The 17,200-nt window shown below is 39.3% G+C and overlaps 3 protein-coding genes across 4 annotated transcripts; 1 reads left to right on the forward strand and 2 right to left on the reverse strand.

Moving 5' to 3' along the window:
- On the reverse strand, positions 1-4,548 carry LOC115740895 (G-patch domain-containing protein 1). Of its 2 annotated transcripts, XM_030674539.2 has the most exons (11): positions 4,315-4,544; positions 4,058-4,142; positions 3,863-3,939; positions 3,720-3,744; positions 3,477-3,567; positions 3,296-3,362; positions 2,617-2,713; positions 1,770-1,948; positions 955-1,179; positions 754-870; positions 1-495 (listed from the first exon to the last, which is right to left on the reverse strand). In XM_030674539.2, the coding sequence occupies exons 1-11, from the start codon at positions 4,390-4,392 to the stop codon at positions 430-432; spliced, it is 1,107 nt and encodes a 368-aa protein (XP_030530399.1). In that variant the 5' UTR covers positions 4,393-4,544; the 3' UTR covers positions 1-429. The 2 variants fall into 2 exon arrangements, with proteins under 2 accessions (XP_030530399.1, XP_048141214.1); XM_048285257.1 differs by lacking the exon at positions 1-495 and having other exon boundaries at positions 651-870; positions 4,315-4,548.
- A 3,245-nt stretch (positions 4,549-7,793) lies between these two features.
- Positions 7,794-10,101, reverse strand: LOC115740909 (DET1- and DDB1-associated protein 1). The gene is made up of 4 exons (XM_030674559.2): positions 9,919-10,101; positions 8,613-8,673; positions 8,345-8,406; positions 7,794-8,126 (listed from the first exon to the last, which is right to left on the reverse strand). Exons 1-4 carry the CDS (start codon positions 10,000-10,002, stop codon positions 8,034-8,036), a joined length of 300 nt encoding a protein of 99 aa, XP_030530419.1. The 5' UTR covers positions 10,003-10,101; the 3' UTR covers positions 7,794-8,033.
- Positions 10,102-13,180: 3,079 nt separating this feature from the next.
- LOC115740915 (1-aminocyclopropane-1-carboxylate synthase) lies at positions 13,181-16,657 on the forward strand. Its single transcript, XM_030674567.2, has 4 exons — positions 13,181-13,463; positions 13,587-13,718; positions 13,868-14,028; positions 15,183-16,657. Exons 1-4 carry the CDS (start codon positions 13,293-13,295, stop codon positions 16,177-16,179), a joined length of 1,461 nt encoding a protein of 486 aa, XP_030530427.1. The 5' UTR covers positions 13,181-13,292; the 3' UTR covers positions 16,180-16,657.
- The last annotated feature ends 543 nt before the right edge of the window (positions 16,658-17,200 follow it).

Below are 17,200 nucleotides of genomic sequence, written 5' to 3' on the forward strand. Positions count from 1 at the left end.
TTGAGGACTAATGGAAGCAGAAGCAGAGTATGGCATCCTCATTTGTCATTCCCAAGAATCAGTCACCGCATAAATAATGCTAGTGTCAAATTACAATGATAGGAGTTTTCCAAATGTGCCAAAACAAACAAATCCTCCTCTCAAAGAGAACTACAACACCAACTCTTTCCAAGCCCTCTCTCACTACTCGATGATCCCCTCCGTTACATCTTCTATCCAAGCATCTCAACATCATCACCACGCTAAAAGAGAAACAATAGAGAACATATATCTCGTTTATGTCCTAGCATGACAAGGAAAGAGAGAACAATAACCTTGTCCCAGCTGACCCGGCAAAAAAGCTAGTGATTGTACAGCCGCCTTTCTCTCCTCTAAAACTCAGCTGCAATATACATTTCGGTGCATGCAACTAAATCTCTACAAAAATTTTCAGCGTTTCCTGGACACGAGGCTCACCGTCTTCCCCTCCACAGAGAATTTCCTACTGCTTCCCAGCTGCAGCAACAAACAAAAACTCACTCAAATTTGCTCAAAGACCAACTTGCAAATCGTAGCAAATCAATAGTCCCAAAAGATATCAAACAGCAACAGCACCAAGAGAAATTTTTGAATTCATCATGAGGGCACAAGTTTTGTTTTTATGGTATAATCAAGTAATCAACGTTGGACTACTTTTAGGAATTCCGGCAAGAACGAGTTAAAAGGTTTACTAGAAATCCCATGATACAAAATCTCCGGGAGGTCAATAAATACCTTTCCTTTCAAGTGAGCAATTGCATCTTTCTTGGAAGAAAAGTTTGAAAAAGCAGAAGACGACTGTTCCTCCACAAGGACTTTCAGCTTCTTTAACTTGAGTGAATTCCCAGGGACCTAGAACGCATCAACTTGATAATTAGTAAACCACACATTGTGACCTTAAAAGTTAAAAACATATCCTAATTTGGGAAGACTTGCCTGACGAAGAAGTTGCTTACACAACTTTTTCAGATTCAATTTTTGCTCGCTTGCCTTACCCCTCTCTAGCATGTCATCACATTTTCGCTTTAATGAACCTGAATTTGAAGAATCATCATCGCTACTGTTGTTGAATGACGTCTTTTTCCCTTGAAAATGGCAACCAGCCACTTTCTTCGGCCTGTCCTTAATCCCAAGTCCTTGCTTTCCAGAAGTTGCCTTGTCCTGAGACGTTAATATATTAACGGTGATAACTCATTGATTACCTCCACCCAACACAGCCAATGCCAAATTTTTTTGATGTTTGTTTAGCGAAAAATGAACAATTTGGAAAATAAATTCCTAAAAATGATTGCTTGTATCGCTTATAAAAAAATAGACGGAAAATATGTTTATCGTCAAAGAAATTGTTCGGAAATAAATTGTTAATTTCAAGCAACGAATTTCAGGAAATCATTTCCCAAATCAAATATTTCCCGTGAAACAAACGGATTCTAACTTAAGATCCTTATCTCTACTCCGCACTACTCAAATATAACATTCTTAACCCATGCAGGAGAGACGATAAAACAAAGTATCAGGCGTACACTAGCAATCCAGGGAAAAAACAAAAAAAAGGAATCGAATGTGTTGCATCTTCTACAAACAACAACAATCCCAAAATTCATGACTAAACAGGTGTGAAATAATTTTTATTTACATATAAAGTACTGGCCTATGTAAATTTCACGAACTAAATTCACCTAGCAATACAAACAAAGTGGCCAAAAAAACCATACGGACAAGAGAGTTTGGCAAGATAAAAAGTCAAGCACCTGGACTAGCTTGTAGAGATTCTCTTGATCCTCTTCAAAAAATGCAGTTCTTTCATTACATTTCCCAGCATCCTTGCTGCCAACTATTCTTTTTCGAGTAGATCCTGCTCCAAGAAAACCTCCAGAGACAAAACCATACTTGGAGCCCCACCACTCTGGCGAATTCTCATCTAGCTTTCCTGTAAAAAGGAGCTATCATCATAACCATGGAAGCAAGTTCAGGCCACAACATGGAAACAATTTTCTTTCTCTAAAGCAAAACCACCATGTGCATAAAAGAAAAGCAGGAAAGCTGCTACAACTGTTGAAAGGCTAAAAATCATTATCATATTAGATGCACAAGTTGGGGTCTAATTATCCAACAGTTAAGATCAATAATGAAGTAGATATTCTCGGTTGATCAAGAATGAGTCTGATAAAGACAAGACAGAAGTACCAATAACCAGTTGCCTAAGGAACAGATATGCTAGACAAGTGCCAGGCAGCAAGCGTTATGTCCCGAAAAGAGTGACTATTTTCTAATAACGCTATTGACTATTTTCAAATGGTACAATTTCTTCTATCCTCTAGGTGGAACTATACATGTAACAAAGAACTGCAACAGAAAAGGGTGAGACGCAGGTGGCCATTTTGCATTTGGTGGTTTAGTGCTTGCATACACTGAAGATGTGACTCAAAAATGCCATTGCCATTACCGTAACTTGAGCCCTCGATCAAGTTGGGCAGTCCTAACGTGCTTTGTACAATGATAAAATCCAATAATCAAGATGCCTCTCTAACCTTTTCAAGATTTTACTTGATCTCCTACATTAAAAAGGACCTCAATTACTTGTTTCTGGAAAATTACCTTCAGTGGCAAGGACAGGGCTTTCTGATGTATCCATGAGATAACCTTCCTCGATGGGATCCAGATTTTCTTGTGGCAACTCCTCTACCTTTTTCACCTGTATAAATATTACCAAGTAAAATGAGAAAATAGAGAACTCATATAAAAAGTATAGCTGCTAGCCTACTTCCAACCGGGAACCAAAAAAAATAATAAGGGTCTCTAAGAAAATGTTCTTGAATCTGAGGTAGCACTTGTAGATTTCTCCTCTAACAAACGTACCATGAAAATCAAAATATGATTCATCAAATAAATGGGCAACCATCCGACCAAAATAAAATAAAATAAACAGACAACCAAATCTTAAATAGCACACATTGACTGTATCAGATATTTCTATTGACTAACAGACTTAAATAATTCCCCACCTAGTATGTATCTTCCATTTATTATAGCCATACTTGTAATTTGATTAAACGAAACTGAGAATCAAAAACAGATTGGAAAGACGGCATGTTACATATCACAGTCTTTGTCCAAAATAAAATGATAAAGTTTGTTGTTGACAGAAGGAGCCTGTGCTCGTCCTTTGTTGTACACAGGGACTCAAACCGAATGGCAATTAATTGAACCTTATAAACAATTCATGATAACAAATCAAGAAAAATTTGACAAAAGGCAGCTACAGCTATCAACGTACAAGAATTCCTTCAAGATCTTGTGATGAATAAGCATGGACAAGCTTCCCCCTTTCTCTCTTCTTATACCTATTTATCAAGGAATAGCAGAATAGCCGAAATTACTAAAAAGAGAGTTCACTTCATATGCATAAACAGATAGACACTGCAGAGCAATCCTGCAGCATTGTAAAAACTACACACCTTCCCCTTGCTCGAGTAGCCTTAGGAACCAGGGCCTGAGCATCATTAGAGTCATCTTTATCATCTTCCACTTCAGTTCTCTTCCCAGTAGCTGCCAGGAAAAAGTTAACACAGAACTATGACAACTTGCATTGCTTCTCAGATCGGGAGCCAAAAAACAATCGAGCGAAACAAACACAACGCAAACTTATGTGATATATTTGCGAAACATAGTTACTGAGCAAAAATTCAATCATATCTTACCTTCATCACTGGGTTTTGCTCCTTGCTGTAAACCACCATGCAAGAGCACGAAATCCAATTAGAAACATCAAAACAAATACTAAAGACTGCAAGAAGCGGAACACAAATTGCCTACATGTGAAAAAGCAGAAAAATAGCATTACCACTTTCAATCTCTTCAGAATGCTATCGAACTGAGCCGTGTCGAATGCCCATTCGTTTGGCTTCTCAATGCCAACCCCTATCGAGGTCACCAACGAGCAAATTACCCACACACGAGCGCGCAAAATAAGAACAACAACAAAACCTCGATCACCGTCAATTAGTAGTGAAATGAAGCACGAGAATCAGGCACGGACCTGTAGTGTCCTGCTTGTTCTTGACCCTAACATAGCCTTTGATCCCTTGCTTGTCCTTGCCTAGACCTTCTCCTTCTTCCCACCCCTATCAACACCGCACCGAACAATCAAAGACCCGCCATCGAAACACATCCAAAAACTACCAAAAATTCCTCCTTTCGGACTGCCAAGCCTCATATTGATTCATACGCAACGAAAAGATTATTAGAAAAAAAAAAAAAAAAAGGCGCGCGCGCGGGCACCAACGCCCAGCGTACCATTTGCTTCATGAGGCGAAAAGCAGGAGATTGGCGGGCGACGCCGACGTAGCAGAGAGGAGCTTCTGGTGCCGCCATGGATTCTTCTCCGTCTCTCTGCTACGGCGGGCGATCCAGCGCCGTCTCTAGGCGTATTATTGTGAGTCCCGCAGGAAGCTTGGAGAGAGGGGGGCTCTCTTCCTAACCTAAGAGAAGCAGAGTGATTTTCGCATGCGGTGGATTGTATTTTCTGCTCTGTGGGTGTGCGGCCACATGCGGTTGAGATTCGATCTTCGACATTTATACGGAGCCGAACTCGGTCCGACGGTACACGTGTTTTCGTCAGATTTTTTTTCCTACTTTTTCTTGAACGCAAAAATCACCAAAAACCTCAAATTATGAAATATTTATCCAAATTTTTGTTATAACACTAAAAATCTCAAACTTAAATTCATATGACGCATTTACTCTAAATTTCTATCTGTGTTACATATGTACTCCAAATCTTGTTCTTTTTTGTGACACAAGATCTCCAGAATTGTTTTTAAGTGACAGATTTATCTAAAATTTTCATAACCCACGAAGACAATTACGCATGTTGCATGAAGAGATATGAGGAATTCAAGCAATTTTTTTTTTCAATGAAAGTTATGGATACTCGGATATTCAGCCTTACAATAATTTAAGGTGAATTAATCTATGATGTGAAGGATTGATACCAACTTGTCATTTACAAAGAGTTATGAAAAAAAAAACACCATTATTGAGAACAATTGCTAAGGGTAAAAGGACACTTGAAGTGTCTATATTCGTGTACGACACTCACTTTAATGCTAGTATTTTTTTGGATCATTTAAGTATTAATTTTTTTAAAAATCGGTTATTTCAATGTCGGCTCCTGTGAGCTTCGTCGAAAATCTGATGTGGTATCTACGTGGCTCGTCGGAACTTCCAATTCAACAATAAATAAAGCCAAAATTAAAAAAAAAATTTAAAAAAAAGCTTTTCTTTTTTGGTCCAACAAAAAAAAAAAAACAAGCCCTCACCGTTGCAACAGATGAATTTTTTTTTTTTAGTTATTTAGATATTTTTTAAATTTTAATTTAATTTTTTAAAAATATTTTAGTTCATTTTGTAAAAAAAATATTACACGTGGTGCCTATGTGGACTATTTTTATAAAAAAAAATTACCACGCGGATGCCATGTGGACTGTTTTTAAAAAAAAAATTCCACATAATATTTAAAAACTAATAAAAATGCCACGTGTATTGTTTGGCCAGAATTGACATTTCAGTAATCGTTTTTGGCTAGAATTAGCACGTAAATAATCGTTTTTTCTCCGATTTGGTATTTTAGTGATTCAACAAAAATATTGACATTAATATGAGCGCCGTACACAAATATTGACACTCAAAATATCATTTTGCCAATTGCTAAGTATAGCTACCATCACTTTCCACAATTTTTGAGGTATTTTACCATGCTACCATATTCGTTTGTAAACGGAAAACTCAAAATTTGAAAAATATTTTTCGATATATATCGCTTAAAAAAATTACTTAACGAAAAATATTTTCATTGTTGACAACAATTTATGGCTAACAACTATCATGAAATCATTCATTCATTTCTATAAGCGATACAAGTGATCATTTTTTGAAAAATATTTTTCGAATCTCGAGTTTTTCGTGAAATAAACACACCCTAAGTGTTAATATTGCATGTTACAGACTCTACAGATAAATAATTGTGCATAAAGATAAATTGTTGGTTACAAGTTACAGCAATTACAGGTGAGTTACATCCATATTGTCATAGATTTTTTTTTTACATCAACATTTTATGTAACTTTTTAAGAAAACTAAGCATAGTTACTTGTAATTTTATTTGGCATAGAAATATCTTTTGCAACCGTTAAACGTAATTAATTATTTCTTAGAGTCACCCGTAAATTGTATTTACCTTTTTTTTTTTGGGTCCAAATTGTATTTACCTTTTAGCAAGGGAGAGTTGATGGGATTTAGGGGAGTTGGGGTTCGAGCTAAGTCTGCCGAAGGGGTTTGAGGTTTTGGCGGTATGGAATGGCTCGCTGTTAGCGAAGCAGAAGGGCCGTCATCGAGGTGGATGATGATGTCATTGAGGTGGATGATGCTGCAGATCATGACGACATCATTGTCTCGGATGAACATGAAACTCAAGATATCGGAGCAATCAGTAGATCCGTCAAATGAGTGGATCGAATCAAGCCGAAACTAATCTGACCTAATACAACCTACCTATATTCCTTAAACACTTTCATATTTAATCTCATATAGAAATACTCGTACCCAAATTAAGATGTAAGTGAGCGCGAAATCGAGTAAGGACGAGAGATAACGAAAAAAGAATCACAGAGATGGGTTGAATTTAAGTAAGTTATGAACCTCTTTACGACCTAATTATGACTCATTTAACAAGGATATTATTATATCAAACATTATTAGTTTTATAATAACTCAGCCCATTATATATAAATTTATGATCTATTTTGACAAGTCTAGCTACAACCATTAGAGATGAACATAAAGCATTTCCAAAACCTACAACTTAAGCTTCAATCCATTTTCTTTGCACGATTGTTGGTCACTTCTGTCGTTAGGCCAAAAACGGCCCGTAAAGATCTCCCATATTTTCCCAAGGATCACAAGATCATGAACAGGACGAACATCTGCGGGAACTACACCCCGTGTGAAGGCAGTGTTTGCTCACCAACCCATGATGGTGCCGGCGGCGTTACGACATTGTATTCGCCCTTTCCCAAGTTCCTTCAGGTCTATCTCAAGAGTCGTCTATAAGACCTAATTATGACATAAACCTTTCATAATCTATATGTCCCAGAGATTCTCAAATGCTACAAGAAAACTACAATGAAATGTAATTATACGAAGGGCACGATCCTCAAAGACTTGAAGATTTCTCCAGGTATTTGATGAGGCTACAGTCACAGGCTTGCACCTTTCCGAAATCTCGTGAAGGATGTGGATACGAAGTTATCGAGCCGATCACTAAAGCAGAAAAAAAGTCAAACGAAAGACATAACTGCATAAGATTAGGATTTGTTTACTTCCCCTATCCATTGCACTGCTAGAAAGAAAATCAAACCAAATAATTTCCATTTTCAAACGGAGATTTTGGATAGGTTGGTGAAATAGGCGTAGTTGAGACTTGAAAAAAGAGCAGCATGTATGAAATGGAAGGAGATGACATGGAGCCATTAGTCAAGCACGCCTTTCATGCAAACACTAATACATAATCTAATTGGCAGGTTAGACACAGTGACATGAAAGCTATTCCTCAAGCAACAAGAAATATCAACAAAGAAATTAGCCATGAAAAAAGAAAACGGATTTCTTTTTCTACTGCATCAAAGACGGTAGGAATGTATGAATATGACTACTTTTTTGTGATAATAACTTTACCGTTGGATTTTGCACACTCGGATGGTACTTGGAACATCTCTAGTGAGATCATAAAAATCAGGGATAAATTATTTCCAATGTACATGTGGGGAGAGGCTGTGCATGTCCCAAATGACAGCCAACTAGCATCACCAAATAACAGACACAAGATGAGCAACCACATACCAATAATAGGCAGATGCAAAGCCCACAGACCAGTCTGATATTACAGCGGTATATCTATACTCAATGAGTGGAGACTCCTGAACTTCTCATGTCGCAAACCCCGATGCAGAAGCTCGTTATGGGGTATCTGAGGTGGTCATGGAAGCCCTTGGTTGCTTGCATCCTGATTCTTGTGTAAGAAATTCAGAGGCAGCTCGTTTTGGTCTCATCTGATATTGACAAAAGCCAATCAGCAATGGAAAGCATCTCTCTCTCTCTCTCTCTCTCTCTCTCTCTCTCTCTGAGGCACACATACACCCATGAAGAGTGCAAATTCAAGCGAACATTCATCCAGCATGTGTAGTCTATGGATGCGAAATGCAAAGGATGAGTGAGAGAGGCACAAGCTGTGGGTTATCAAAATTCTGGTTTCATCTGAATGACTGACCTTTTCTTCGGCACGCCGATAGAAATTTCTTATCAGAATATTTTTGGCTTCAGTAGTTATCACTGGAAGGAGTTGCAACCAAGTCAGGGTGATCGCAATAAGAGGATGAGAACCACATCTCCAAAAACTGAAGTGGAAAAACTGCTTATCTTCCACATAAAAGTGACATTCTCTTCACAATCAGTTAAAGAGCTCAAGAGCCACATCAAAGTCGACATTAACTCAATGAGCGAAAAGTGCCGAAGATGCATATCTAATTCGTTATTACCTTGATCAGGTGGTGGTATAGTCCGGCTGTGGGTGGGATGATAGGTCGTAGGCGTCATTTTCTACACATAACATTTGAAAAATGTAAGTAAAGCTATGTTCGAATCATCTTATCTCAGGTCCATGCCATTTCTTGTTCCAATTGAGAGGTAACAAGACAGTGTTTCTGCAACAGGACATTAGTTATAAAGCAAAGAGTTCATTGTCATCCACAAGGCGATTTGACCAAATTTAGCTTCCTCGACCAAGGAGGAATTGAAGAGAGCTCACTTTATTCACCAATCACCAGACATAAGCTGTGTCATTTGTTGGACCCCACAGCAACCGCCAAGTATTATTTCTTCGTTTCGTCTGGTCATTAATAACTTGAAATATTAGATCCAAACACTATGTATGGTCCATTAATTTTGATAGGTGTAGCCTAGACCAGTAGATATCCTGATATAACCCCCATAATCTTGAAAAGAAACTACCATAAGAATCCTCTATATCAAGACAGAACTTTATTCAAAAGACCGTAAATTTGTTACGCAATTAAAGTTTCTTAAAGTTACTCAACATGTCCTCAAGAACAAATCATCCATACAAACTTTAAAACACCATGTTTTAAACCAGTCACTAAGATGCAGCTCTGTGCGCCCATCTGACCGAACTACAATGGCTCGTTGGCTAAAAGCTAATGGCTTTGTCGCAAAGGAGACAATAAAAGCAGCAAAATTGTGCTAAAGACTTCTTGTGACTGCGCTAAATCCCAGTGTTTCTCAGGTTTCAGAACAACCGCCTGAGCAGGGCAGAGCCAAGAAGGCCAGAGAAATCTCATCCAAAGATAGATAGATAGATGCGGTAAGGCATGGCAAGGCAACATATTCTCATTGCGTCGACAATGGACAAAATACACATCTCTAAGAACAAGCATTGCTGTCCCGACCAGTCTGAATCGTAGCCCTGGCTAAAATCAAATAGGATAACTTAAGACATAAGCTAAGAACTCATTCAGCTTGAACAAAGTTGTAATTTTGCCCCATTGAAGCCACAAAACGCGCAGAACCCAGCTCCATCAATCTAACTCTACTGATAAAAAGCCCTCAGTTCGGACATGGAAGCTGAAGACAACTTCACTTCTCCTATGCAATTCTTCATTCATTGTCTTTTTCACCACCGAAAAAATAGACCAAGAAGTAAGAACAGAGACAAGAAGATAATCATACGCATCGATAGCAGAAATTGAGGAACTAAAATGAAGCGCACAACCCACCCCCCAAACAAAAAGGAACAAGGTGAAGGCCGAGAGAATGAGCGAAACTCACAGAAGGGTTGGAGGGATCGGATGGCCTGAAGTGGCTAAAGTTGTGAGGATCGAACGACGGCAAGTCGCCGAGGATAGACCCCATGAAAGAGAATGCAGACCTCTGCACAATGCACCCCTCAAATCTAGAGAGAGAGAGACGATGGCCTCAAATTCTAGAATCAGCCTCGCTGCTGGAGTTACCTGGAGGCGAAAAATAAATAAATAATTTTTTGCTAGAAAATAAGTATTTATATTATTTACGAAATAAATGAACGATAAATATTCTTATCACAAAAATATTTAGGCTATAGATTATTGTGGAACATGTTTTCATCGATTAATTATTTCGAATGACCATTTTAGAAAATTATTTTTTAAAATTATCATTTTTTCGTATAATAAACGAAGCCTAAAAATATAAATCTCGCCTAAAAATTAATTTTCAAATTATCATTCTTAGTTTGAGTTGGTTCTAGTTTAAGTGTTTTCCTTGTTTGAGAAGATTTTGTAATTTGGGGTAATCCTATTTTGGATCCAACTATTTTCTATATAAGAATTGGATCTTCTTTATGAAGAGTGTCAAAAAGGTTGCTTCTTTGTGAATTACACCTTGAAGTAATTCGAGAGTATTGAAGCCAATAAATTTGCGATTTTGGTTCGTGAGCGTTGAGCATTTCCCGTTTTGCTTTCGATTTCCGTTTTGGTGGAACCCAATTTCAAGGTTTGAATTGAGGACTAGGGCGTCTCCATCCCCACCCCCCTCAGCCGCTAGGCCGGATGCCTTGTTGGCTATCTTTCTCTTATTGTTATTAAGTTAGTAAAGCGAATCGATTAATAAAGTGAATAAGAGAGAGCTTATCCAGGAACGTGGAGTGAGAAAAAGTATGAATTACCAGATTTTGTATATGCTTTTCCACGACAAGCTCGACCCGCCAAAGTTTACTAACAAAGGAATGGAATGACCCGCATTGTATCAAAGATCAAACCATCGTAGTGACCGAAGTGCGAATCGTCCTAACAAATCATGATTTTCGATTCTTGTTTGGGCCGAGAGATCGTGAACGATCCGAACTTGTCGACCTCCACGTGCACGAGCCCTCGGTCCACTGCTGACTTTGACGCAAATCGCAACTTAAAAGAACATAGCTCGACCGGCCAAATGGGCGCCTCCGGAGACCAGACACGATCCAGATCTGACCACGACATGAGACTTGACTTAGTAAATCTATGTTTTGATGGAGCTTTCGTCATGTTTTTTGGGCCTTTCACGTGGTCCAAAGTTTTACCTTCTTGCGCAGACATGTTAGGCTTGGTGGGTCGAAGAAGTCCTCTAGACATGCAACGAGACTAATCACGAAGTATAAAGATTTGACCGGTCATAACTCAAAATTGTGATCATAGACTTTTGAATTCCTGGTCTCCCGTTATTTTGTTTATGTTCACTTTGATTCATGTAATGTATGGCAAGAAAACAAGATATATTAGTCAAATTTAGTTCGTCCGTAAAACTTGTTACGCTAACAAAAACCCTAACAAAGGAGGAGGGCATGTACACGCTTGCTAGATGAATTACAACCGATAGGTGTAATGAAGGACGTCAATGCTCTTGGTCGTTCATGAAAGAGAATGAAATTGCCATGATCCCAAAGACATAACTCTTAATAAGAACAAAATATCAAATGTTTATATTCGGACAATCCTTTTCCACGCCGATTTGAACCGGTGATCGTTGGCTTTTTCTCTCTCTCTTTTTTTTTTTTTCCAAAAAGTGTGATGCATATGAATCACCATTTTATCTTTGAACACCAAAATCTCTGTGCATCGTGGTGCATGAGAACAATGTGGTTCGATTTGTTCCGCCGAGTAAAGGAAATGGGAAGCCAAATTTGATACGATCACCAAACGAATACATTTCTAGCACTGGATAATTTCGCATTTCCGCATGCAAGGAACCCCACTCCAAACATGCATCTTTAGTGCTAGAAAAACACTCTTGCGCATAATTATGTGATAAGCACCGAAGAAATTGTCCAGTTAGTCCTAAACTTATTGAACAAGTGCCAATTCAATTCTAGAATTTTCAATTTTATCAACTTAGTCGTGAACTTTGGCGCAAAATTCCAAACATAGTCTTTCCGGTCAATTTTCACCGAAAATCACTAACGTGGTGGCGTCCCGAATAGGACGAGCAGCGATGACTGGTCGTCACCACGTCAGCCATTTCACGTAAAATTGACTGAAAGGACTATATTGAAATTTCATGTAAAGACTTATGACTAAATTGATAAAATTTAAAAAGTTTAAAATTGAATTAATACCCATACAAATAAGTTTAGGACCGATTGGGTAGTTTTCTCTAAAATCATCCGAAACCCGTATCGCCGAAGAAAATAAACAAACTAAAAAAAAAAATTTCACAATCAATTAAAGTTTCGTAAAGCTTAATGATAACTGGAATTTTGTTGTCCCAACTCAAACTTAATCTTCACCACTGCCTCCGACTTCCAGTTGCCTAAAACCCAAGAACCGACACATTCGGGCCCACTAATTAGGGTCCGTCCTAGGTGAGAGCATCGGGTTGTCGAGCTCGTTCACCGACAACTCCAGTTCAGGCGTAGGGGCCGAGGCTAGATTGTAAGGACCACGGTTTGTCGGTCCCTAGACGGTGCGTCGCGGTCCCCGAGGTTTCGTGTTAGACCTGGGTTAGTTTGTCAAAAAGTACTTATTCAGTTTTTTTTTTTTTTTACAACAAGCGGAAATTGATTTCTCACACGTTTGAAAAAGTCTATTCAAAATAAAAGGAGAATAAAACCGTCAACTCTTAAATAACTTTTTTTTTTTTGTGCAAAAAACACATTTCCCAGTAATATCCAATTTTCAGGAAGTAAACGAACCCTAGATTCTACCATTAGAAAAAATAAAAAATAAAATGAAAATAGCTCAGTATTGTGGAGATGATGTTAGCGCAAGTGTGCTTAGGCTACCTAGTAAAACTTGTTTTTCTCATTGGACAAATTAAGTCTTCGGCCGTGTCGTTCAAAGACCTCGCTCGTGCGTGGAAATTCATGGTCGAGACCCAAGAAACCACAACATGAATCCAACCCACCTTCAAAGCGCCCACCCCTCGTCACCAAAGGATTGAATCAAACCCAAATACCTCTTCTTAATCTTCCAAGAACCTTCCCTCGCTGCTTAAATCGAGCCCAACAATGCGTGTCTGTGTATATATACTCCATTTCCGAGCATGGATCGCTCAACTTCTTCTCTTGCTCGTCTCCACAGCCATCTCATACTTGTTTCCCGCAAACTTTTCCTTCATCTGTGTCTGTCTTCCTTGCTAGATTGTCGAGGTACGAAGTCAGAAACTCGAAAGGCTTTTGTTCTTTGAAGGCCATGAGCTCCATTTCGAGCAACAGAAAGCCAGTGCTGTCCCAGATAGCCACCAACGATGGCCATGCCGAGAAGTGTTCGTATTTCGACGGATGGAAGGCGTACGACAGAGACCCATTTCATCCTACCCAGAATCCCAATGGAGTTATCCAAATGGGTCTTGCAGAACATCAGGTAAAAGAGAGGGAAAAAATTGAAAAAGGAAAGAACTTTGCTCGGAATTCCTCTTTTTTCAAAGAAAGGGTCTTGTACTGAAAGCTCAAAAAGTGAACTTTTTTTTTTTTCCCCAATGTGCAGCTTTGTTTCGACTTGGTTCGAGAATGGCTTGTGAACAACCCAGAAGCCTTCATCTGCACTGAGGAAGGAGTGGACAAGTTCAGGGACATTGCCATCTTTCAGGACTATCATGGCTTGCCCGAGTTCAGAAACGTATGTATGGGTGAATCAAACTATTGTCTCTCTCTTCTTCTTCTTCTTCTTCTTCTTCTTCTTCTTTTGTGTTTTTTTACAGTACCAAATCTGTGCATTATTCCATTGATCAATGTGTGAAAGAAATTTGAGACCATGATTTTTTGCAGGCTGTGGCAAAGTTTATGGGGAGAGTGAGAGGGGACAAAGTCAGGTTTGAGCCTGACCGGATTGTCATGAGCGGGGGAGCCACAGGAGCTCATGAGCTGATCACATTTTGCCTGGCTGATCGTGGTGATTCATTCTTGGTGCCGACCCCTTATTATCCAGGGTAAAGATTTCGCATTTATTTTCTGTATTTCCATCCTATATACGGGCTTGGTTAAAGTATGATAATGCGAAACTTATGTGATAAGGTGGGATTCACGAGTTCACGTTATTGGAGATTAGATTAGACGGTGTCATCTTCCAACATAGGCATCGGAAAGATTAGAAAACAAATTTGGCTACCACCCGGAAGATAGCTATATTACTCGTATGATGCGAGTTATCAGTTTTCTTATCTATCATAACAGCCAAGTAATCTTATTAAAGAAATGTTTGGTTTAGCTTGTTGTGTTTGCATTAAGAATTTTACATCAGATTTAATCCGTGTTCATCATTGAAGACGGATCATTTTCCAATTGTTTTGCTTGGCTCCATCTCTCTCACATGATCCGTAGTAGTCTTGCAATGTCAACAACCTGCGAGCATTATTAGTCAATATAGCCCGCACATGATCAGTCAATAACAACTAGTGGAGTTGAATCAGACACGGGGCAAGTTGCCTGGAAATTTCATTGTCGTGATCCAACGCTACGGCCTAAAGGACATGACTTTCTTGTGACTATTCACCTTTGGTTCTTGACAATAATTGAAGTCGGGTACCATTTTCGGAGAATTCTATTCAGTGTCCCCACAAAAAAGATGAGGCCATTCTTTAGAGGCTACTCTTGCCTGAACAGTGAAGTTTTTTCTTCAATGCGGTTTTTCCATACATCTTCCAGGTGACAAATTAGGAGGGCCTTTAGCTATCTCAACTCCTGCCCAAAAAAAAATATATATGCTCAATTCAACTGCTTTTTGGTGGTCGTCTTAAGACTGATTATAACTTTTGTTCTGTTCAAAGTTAATCTAACCTGTCCTAGAACGACCTGGTGAGTGAATTGAGTGAATTTGAAGAACGAAAGCACGCTTTCGCTCGTATAAGGTTCAGTTTTCATGCGCTAGAGAGTGTTGGGCATGTCTAATACTCAATATGGCATCTCTGTTAACAAGCTTTCGGGATGAAGAATCAAAGTTTCACATGACCGTTATGTAGAACAAATAAGAGTTTTCATGGCCGAGTTTGAACATGAATGGTGAAACAGAACCTCTTCGTTTATGAATGACAACTTGTTTCTTATCGAGTTAACTGACAAAGAAAAAAACATTATCTTTTTGCAGATTTGATCGAGATTTGTGTTGGAGGACCGGAGTACGACTTCTTCCCGTGGTGTGTCACAGCTCTAACAATTTCAAGGTCACCAGGAAGGCTTTGGAAGATGCATACGCAAAAGCTGTTGAGGCCAACATCAGAGTAAAAGGGTTGCTCATAACCAATCCATCAAACCCACTAGGAACCATCTTAGACCGAGACACGTTGAGAGAACTCGTGAGCTTCATCAATGAGAAGAACATCCATCTAGTTTGTGATGAGATATATGCTGCCACGGTCTTTCGCCAGCCCAATTTCGTAAGCATCTCGGAGATAATTGAGGAAGATCAAGCATGCAATCTCGACCTCGTCCATATAATTTATAGCCTCTCAAAAGATATGGGCTTCCCCGGTTTCAGGGTCGGGATTGTGTATTCATACAATGATGCCGTGGTAGAGTGCGGCCGGAAGATGTCCAGCTTCGGTCTAGTATCCTCCCAAACTCAGTACCTAATTGCATCCATCTTATCAGACGATCAGTTCATCGGTAATTTCCTCTTAGAGAGTTCGGAGAGGTTAGCCACCAGGCATAAGGTTTTCACTCACGGACTTCGTCAAGTAGGCATCAAGTGCTTGAACAGCAATGCGGGTCTCTTCTTATGGATGGATTTGAGGGGGCTTCTGAGGGAGAGCACCGTAGAGGCAGAGACGGATCTGTGGCGGGTCATAATCAATGATGTCAAGCTCAATGTCTCGCCAGGTTCTTCCTTTCACTGTTCAGAGCCAGGATGGTTCAGAGTTTGCATTGCCAACATGAATGAGGAGACCATGAAGGTCGCTTTAACACGAATCGGAGAGTTTGTGCTGAGGAATGGCAATAAGCTGGTCAGGAAGGAAAAGTGCTGGCAGAACAACCTAAGACTCAGCTTCTCGTTCCGAAGAATGGACGATGTGGTGAGGATGCCCTGCATTATGTCCCCTCACTCACCCATCCCTCAGTCACCACTGGTTCAAGCCAGAACTTGAGGATGACAATCCTACAAAAGGGAAAATTAAATGCACTTTTACTGTGAAATTCAATGCTCTGTCCAAATGTAAAATAGGGCATTGGAGTCCTTATGAGTTTAGTAGACAGGATCAAACATTCGTTTGGTAGGAAATTAAAAGCTATAAAAGCTAAAAAGTAGGTCAGGACCATTACCTTGTAAATGGGGGCGCATTGCATCCCACGAAAAGTTAATTGGTTCATTCTTTCATTTCAATTTTTCTTCAAGCATGGCATCTTACTTCTTCCCTGATCCAGTACCCTTCCTGCATCATCCCTAAGATAGCCCCAAGTTGCACTATTGAGTATAAGCCGGAAACAGTCAGGATTCACTTTTTCAACAAATCTTCAGACTTTCTGCTGGTTTCTGGAGGAGGATATCTGAGTTCTTGTGCATCACGCAGTTTGGAAGGCTTAGCATATGGCGACAAATAATAGTCTCTGTGGCCTTCTCAGCTTATCCATTCTGTTTTCCTCAAATGAGTTTGTGCTTTGTTTAATGTTATCTTCCCTTCTCGATAGATATTAGCTGGGAAAAGGAAAGGGAAGGATACAGAAGCAACGTGACAATGCCCTTGTTGTTCAATGTTAAGGGGCATTAAACTTGTTTATCTGCCCCTGGTTCACTTTCTGGATGCTGCAACTACCAAAAATGGGGAAACTGAGACCAGTCTTTGTCAAGATAACTAAATTAATTCAGTAGGTAAGGAATCAATGTCATCACATCTTTCTAGTCAAATACGATGAGCAATCTGGGTTTCATTCTTTCTTTTTTAGCAGCCACCAAAGAGTTGAGTTTGACGCTTTTTTTAGCTGTCATCAAAAAGTTGAGATTGACCGTGTAACTTCATTTCCAGTTCTTTATTCACCACCCCAACTCGATCTTTATGTTGTACCGTCATTTCACTCAACCCCAAGATAAAGCCATACATGTTATGGAGTAAAATACAGAAGCTTCTGCAGGACTCGGCCGTCGTTCAGCTCCACCCTGGCTTGCGGTAA

The sequence above is a fragment of the Rhodamnia argentea genome, chromosome 9 (assembly GCF_020921035.1).
Source record: "Rhodamnia argentea isolate NSW1041297 chromosome 9, ASM2092103v1, whole genome shotgun sequence".
NCBI classification, from domain to species: domain Eukaryota; kingdom Viridiplantae; phylum Streptophyta; class Magnoliopsida; order Myrtales; family Myrtaceae; genus Rhodamnia; species Rhodamnia argentea.

Excerpts from the sequence above, each read along its gene's own strand:
- LOC115740909 (XM_030674559.2), bottom strand. The coding sequence starts at position 10,002 with ATGGGGTCTATCCTCGGCGACTTGCCGTCGTTCGATCCTCACAACTTT. Across the intron at positions 8,674-9,918 it reads CCGATCCCTCCAACCCTTCT|AAAATGACGCCTACGACCTA; the intron begins GTGAGTTTCGCT and ends TGTTATGTGTAG. Across the intron at positions 8,407-8,612 it reads TATACCACCACCTGATCAAG|TGATAACTACTGAAGCCAAA; the intron begins GTAATAACGAAT and ends AACTCCTTCCAG.
- LOC115740895 (XM_048285257.1), bottom strand. The coding sequence starts at position 4,392 with ATGGCGGCACCAGAAGCTCCTCTCTGCTACGTCGGCGTCGCCCGCCAA. Across the intron at positions 2,714-3,295 it reads AAGATCTTGAAGGAATTCTT|GTGAAAAAGGTAGAGGAGTT; the intron begins GTACGTTGATAG and ends ATATTTATACAG. Across the intron at positions 871-954 it reads GTAAGCAACTTCTTCGTCAG|GTCCCTGGGAATTCACTCAA; the intron begins GCAAGTCTTCCC and ends GATGCGTTCTAG.
- LOC115740915 (XM_030674567.2), top strand. The coding sequence starts at position 13,293 with ATGAGCTCCATTTCGAGCAACAGAAAGCCAGTGCTGTCCCAGATAGCC. Across the intron at positions 13,464-13,586 it reads TGGGTCTTGCAGAACATCAG|CTTTGTTTCGACTTGGTTCG; the intron begins GTAAAAGAGAGG and ends CCCAATGTGCAG. Across the intron at positions 14,029-15,182 it reads CCGACCCCTTATTATCCAGG|ATTTGATCGAGATTTGTGTT; the intron begins GTAAAGATTTCG and ends ATCTTTTTGCAG.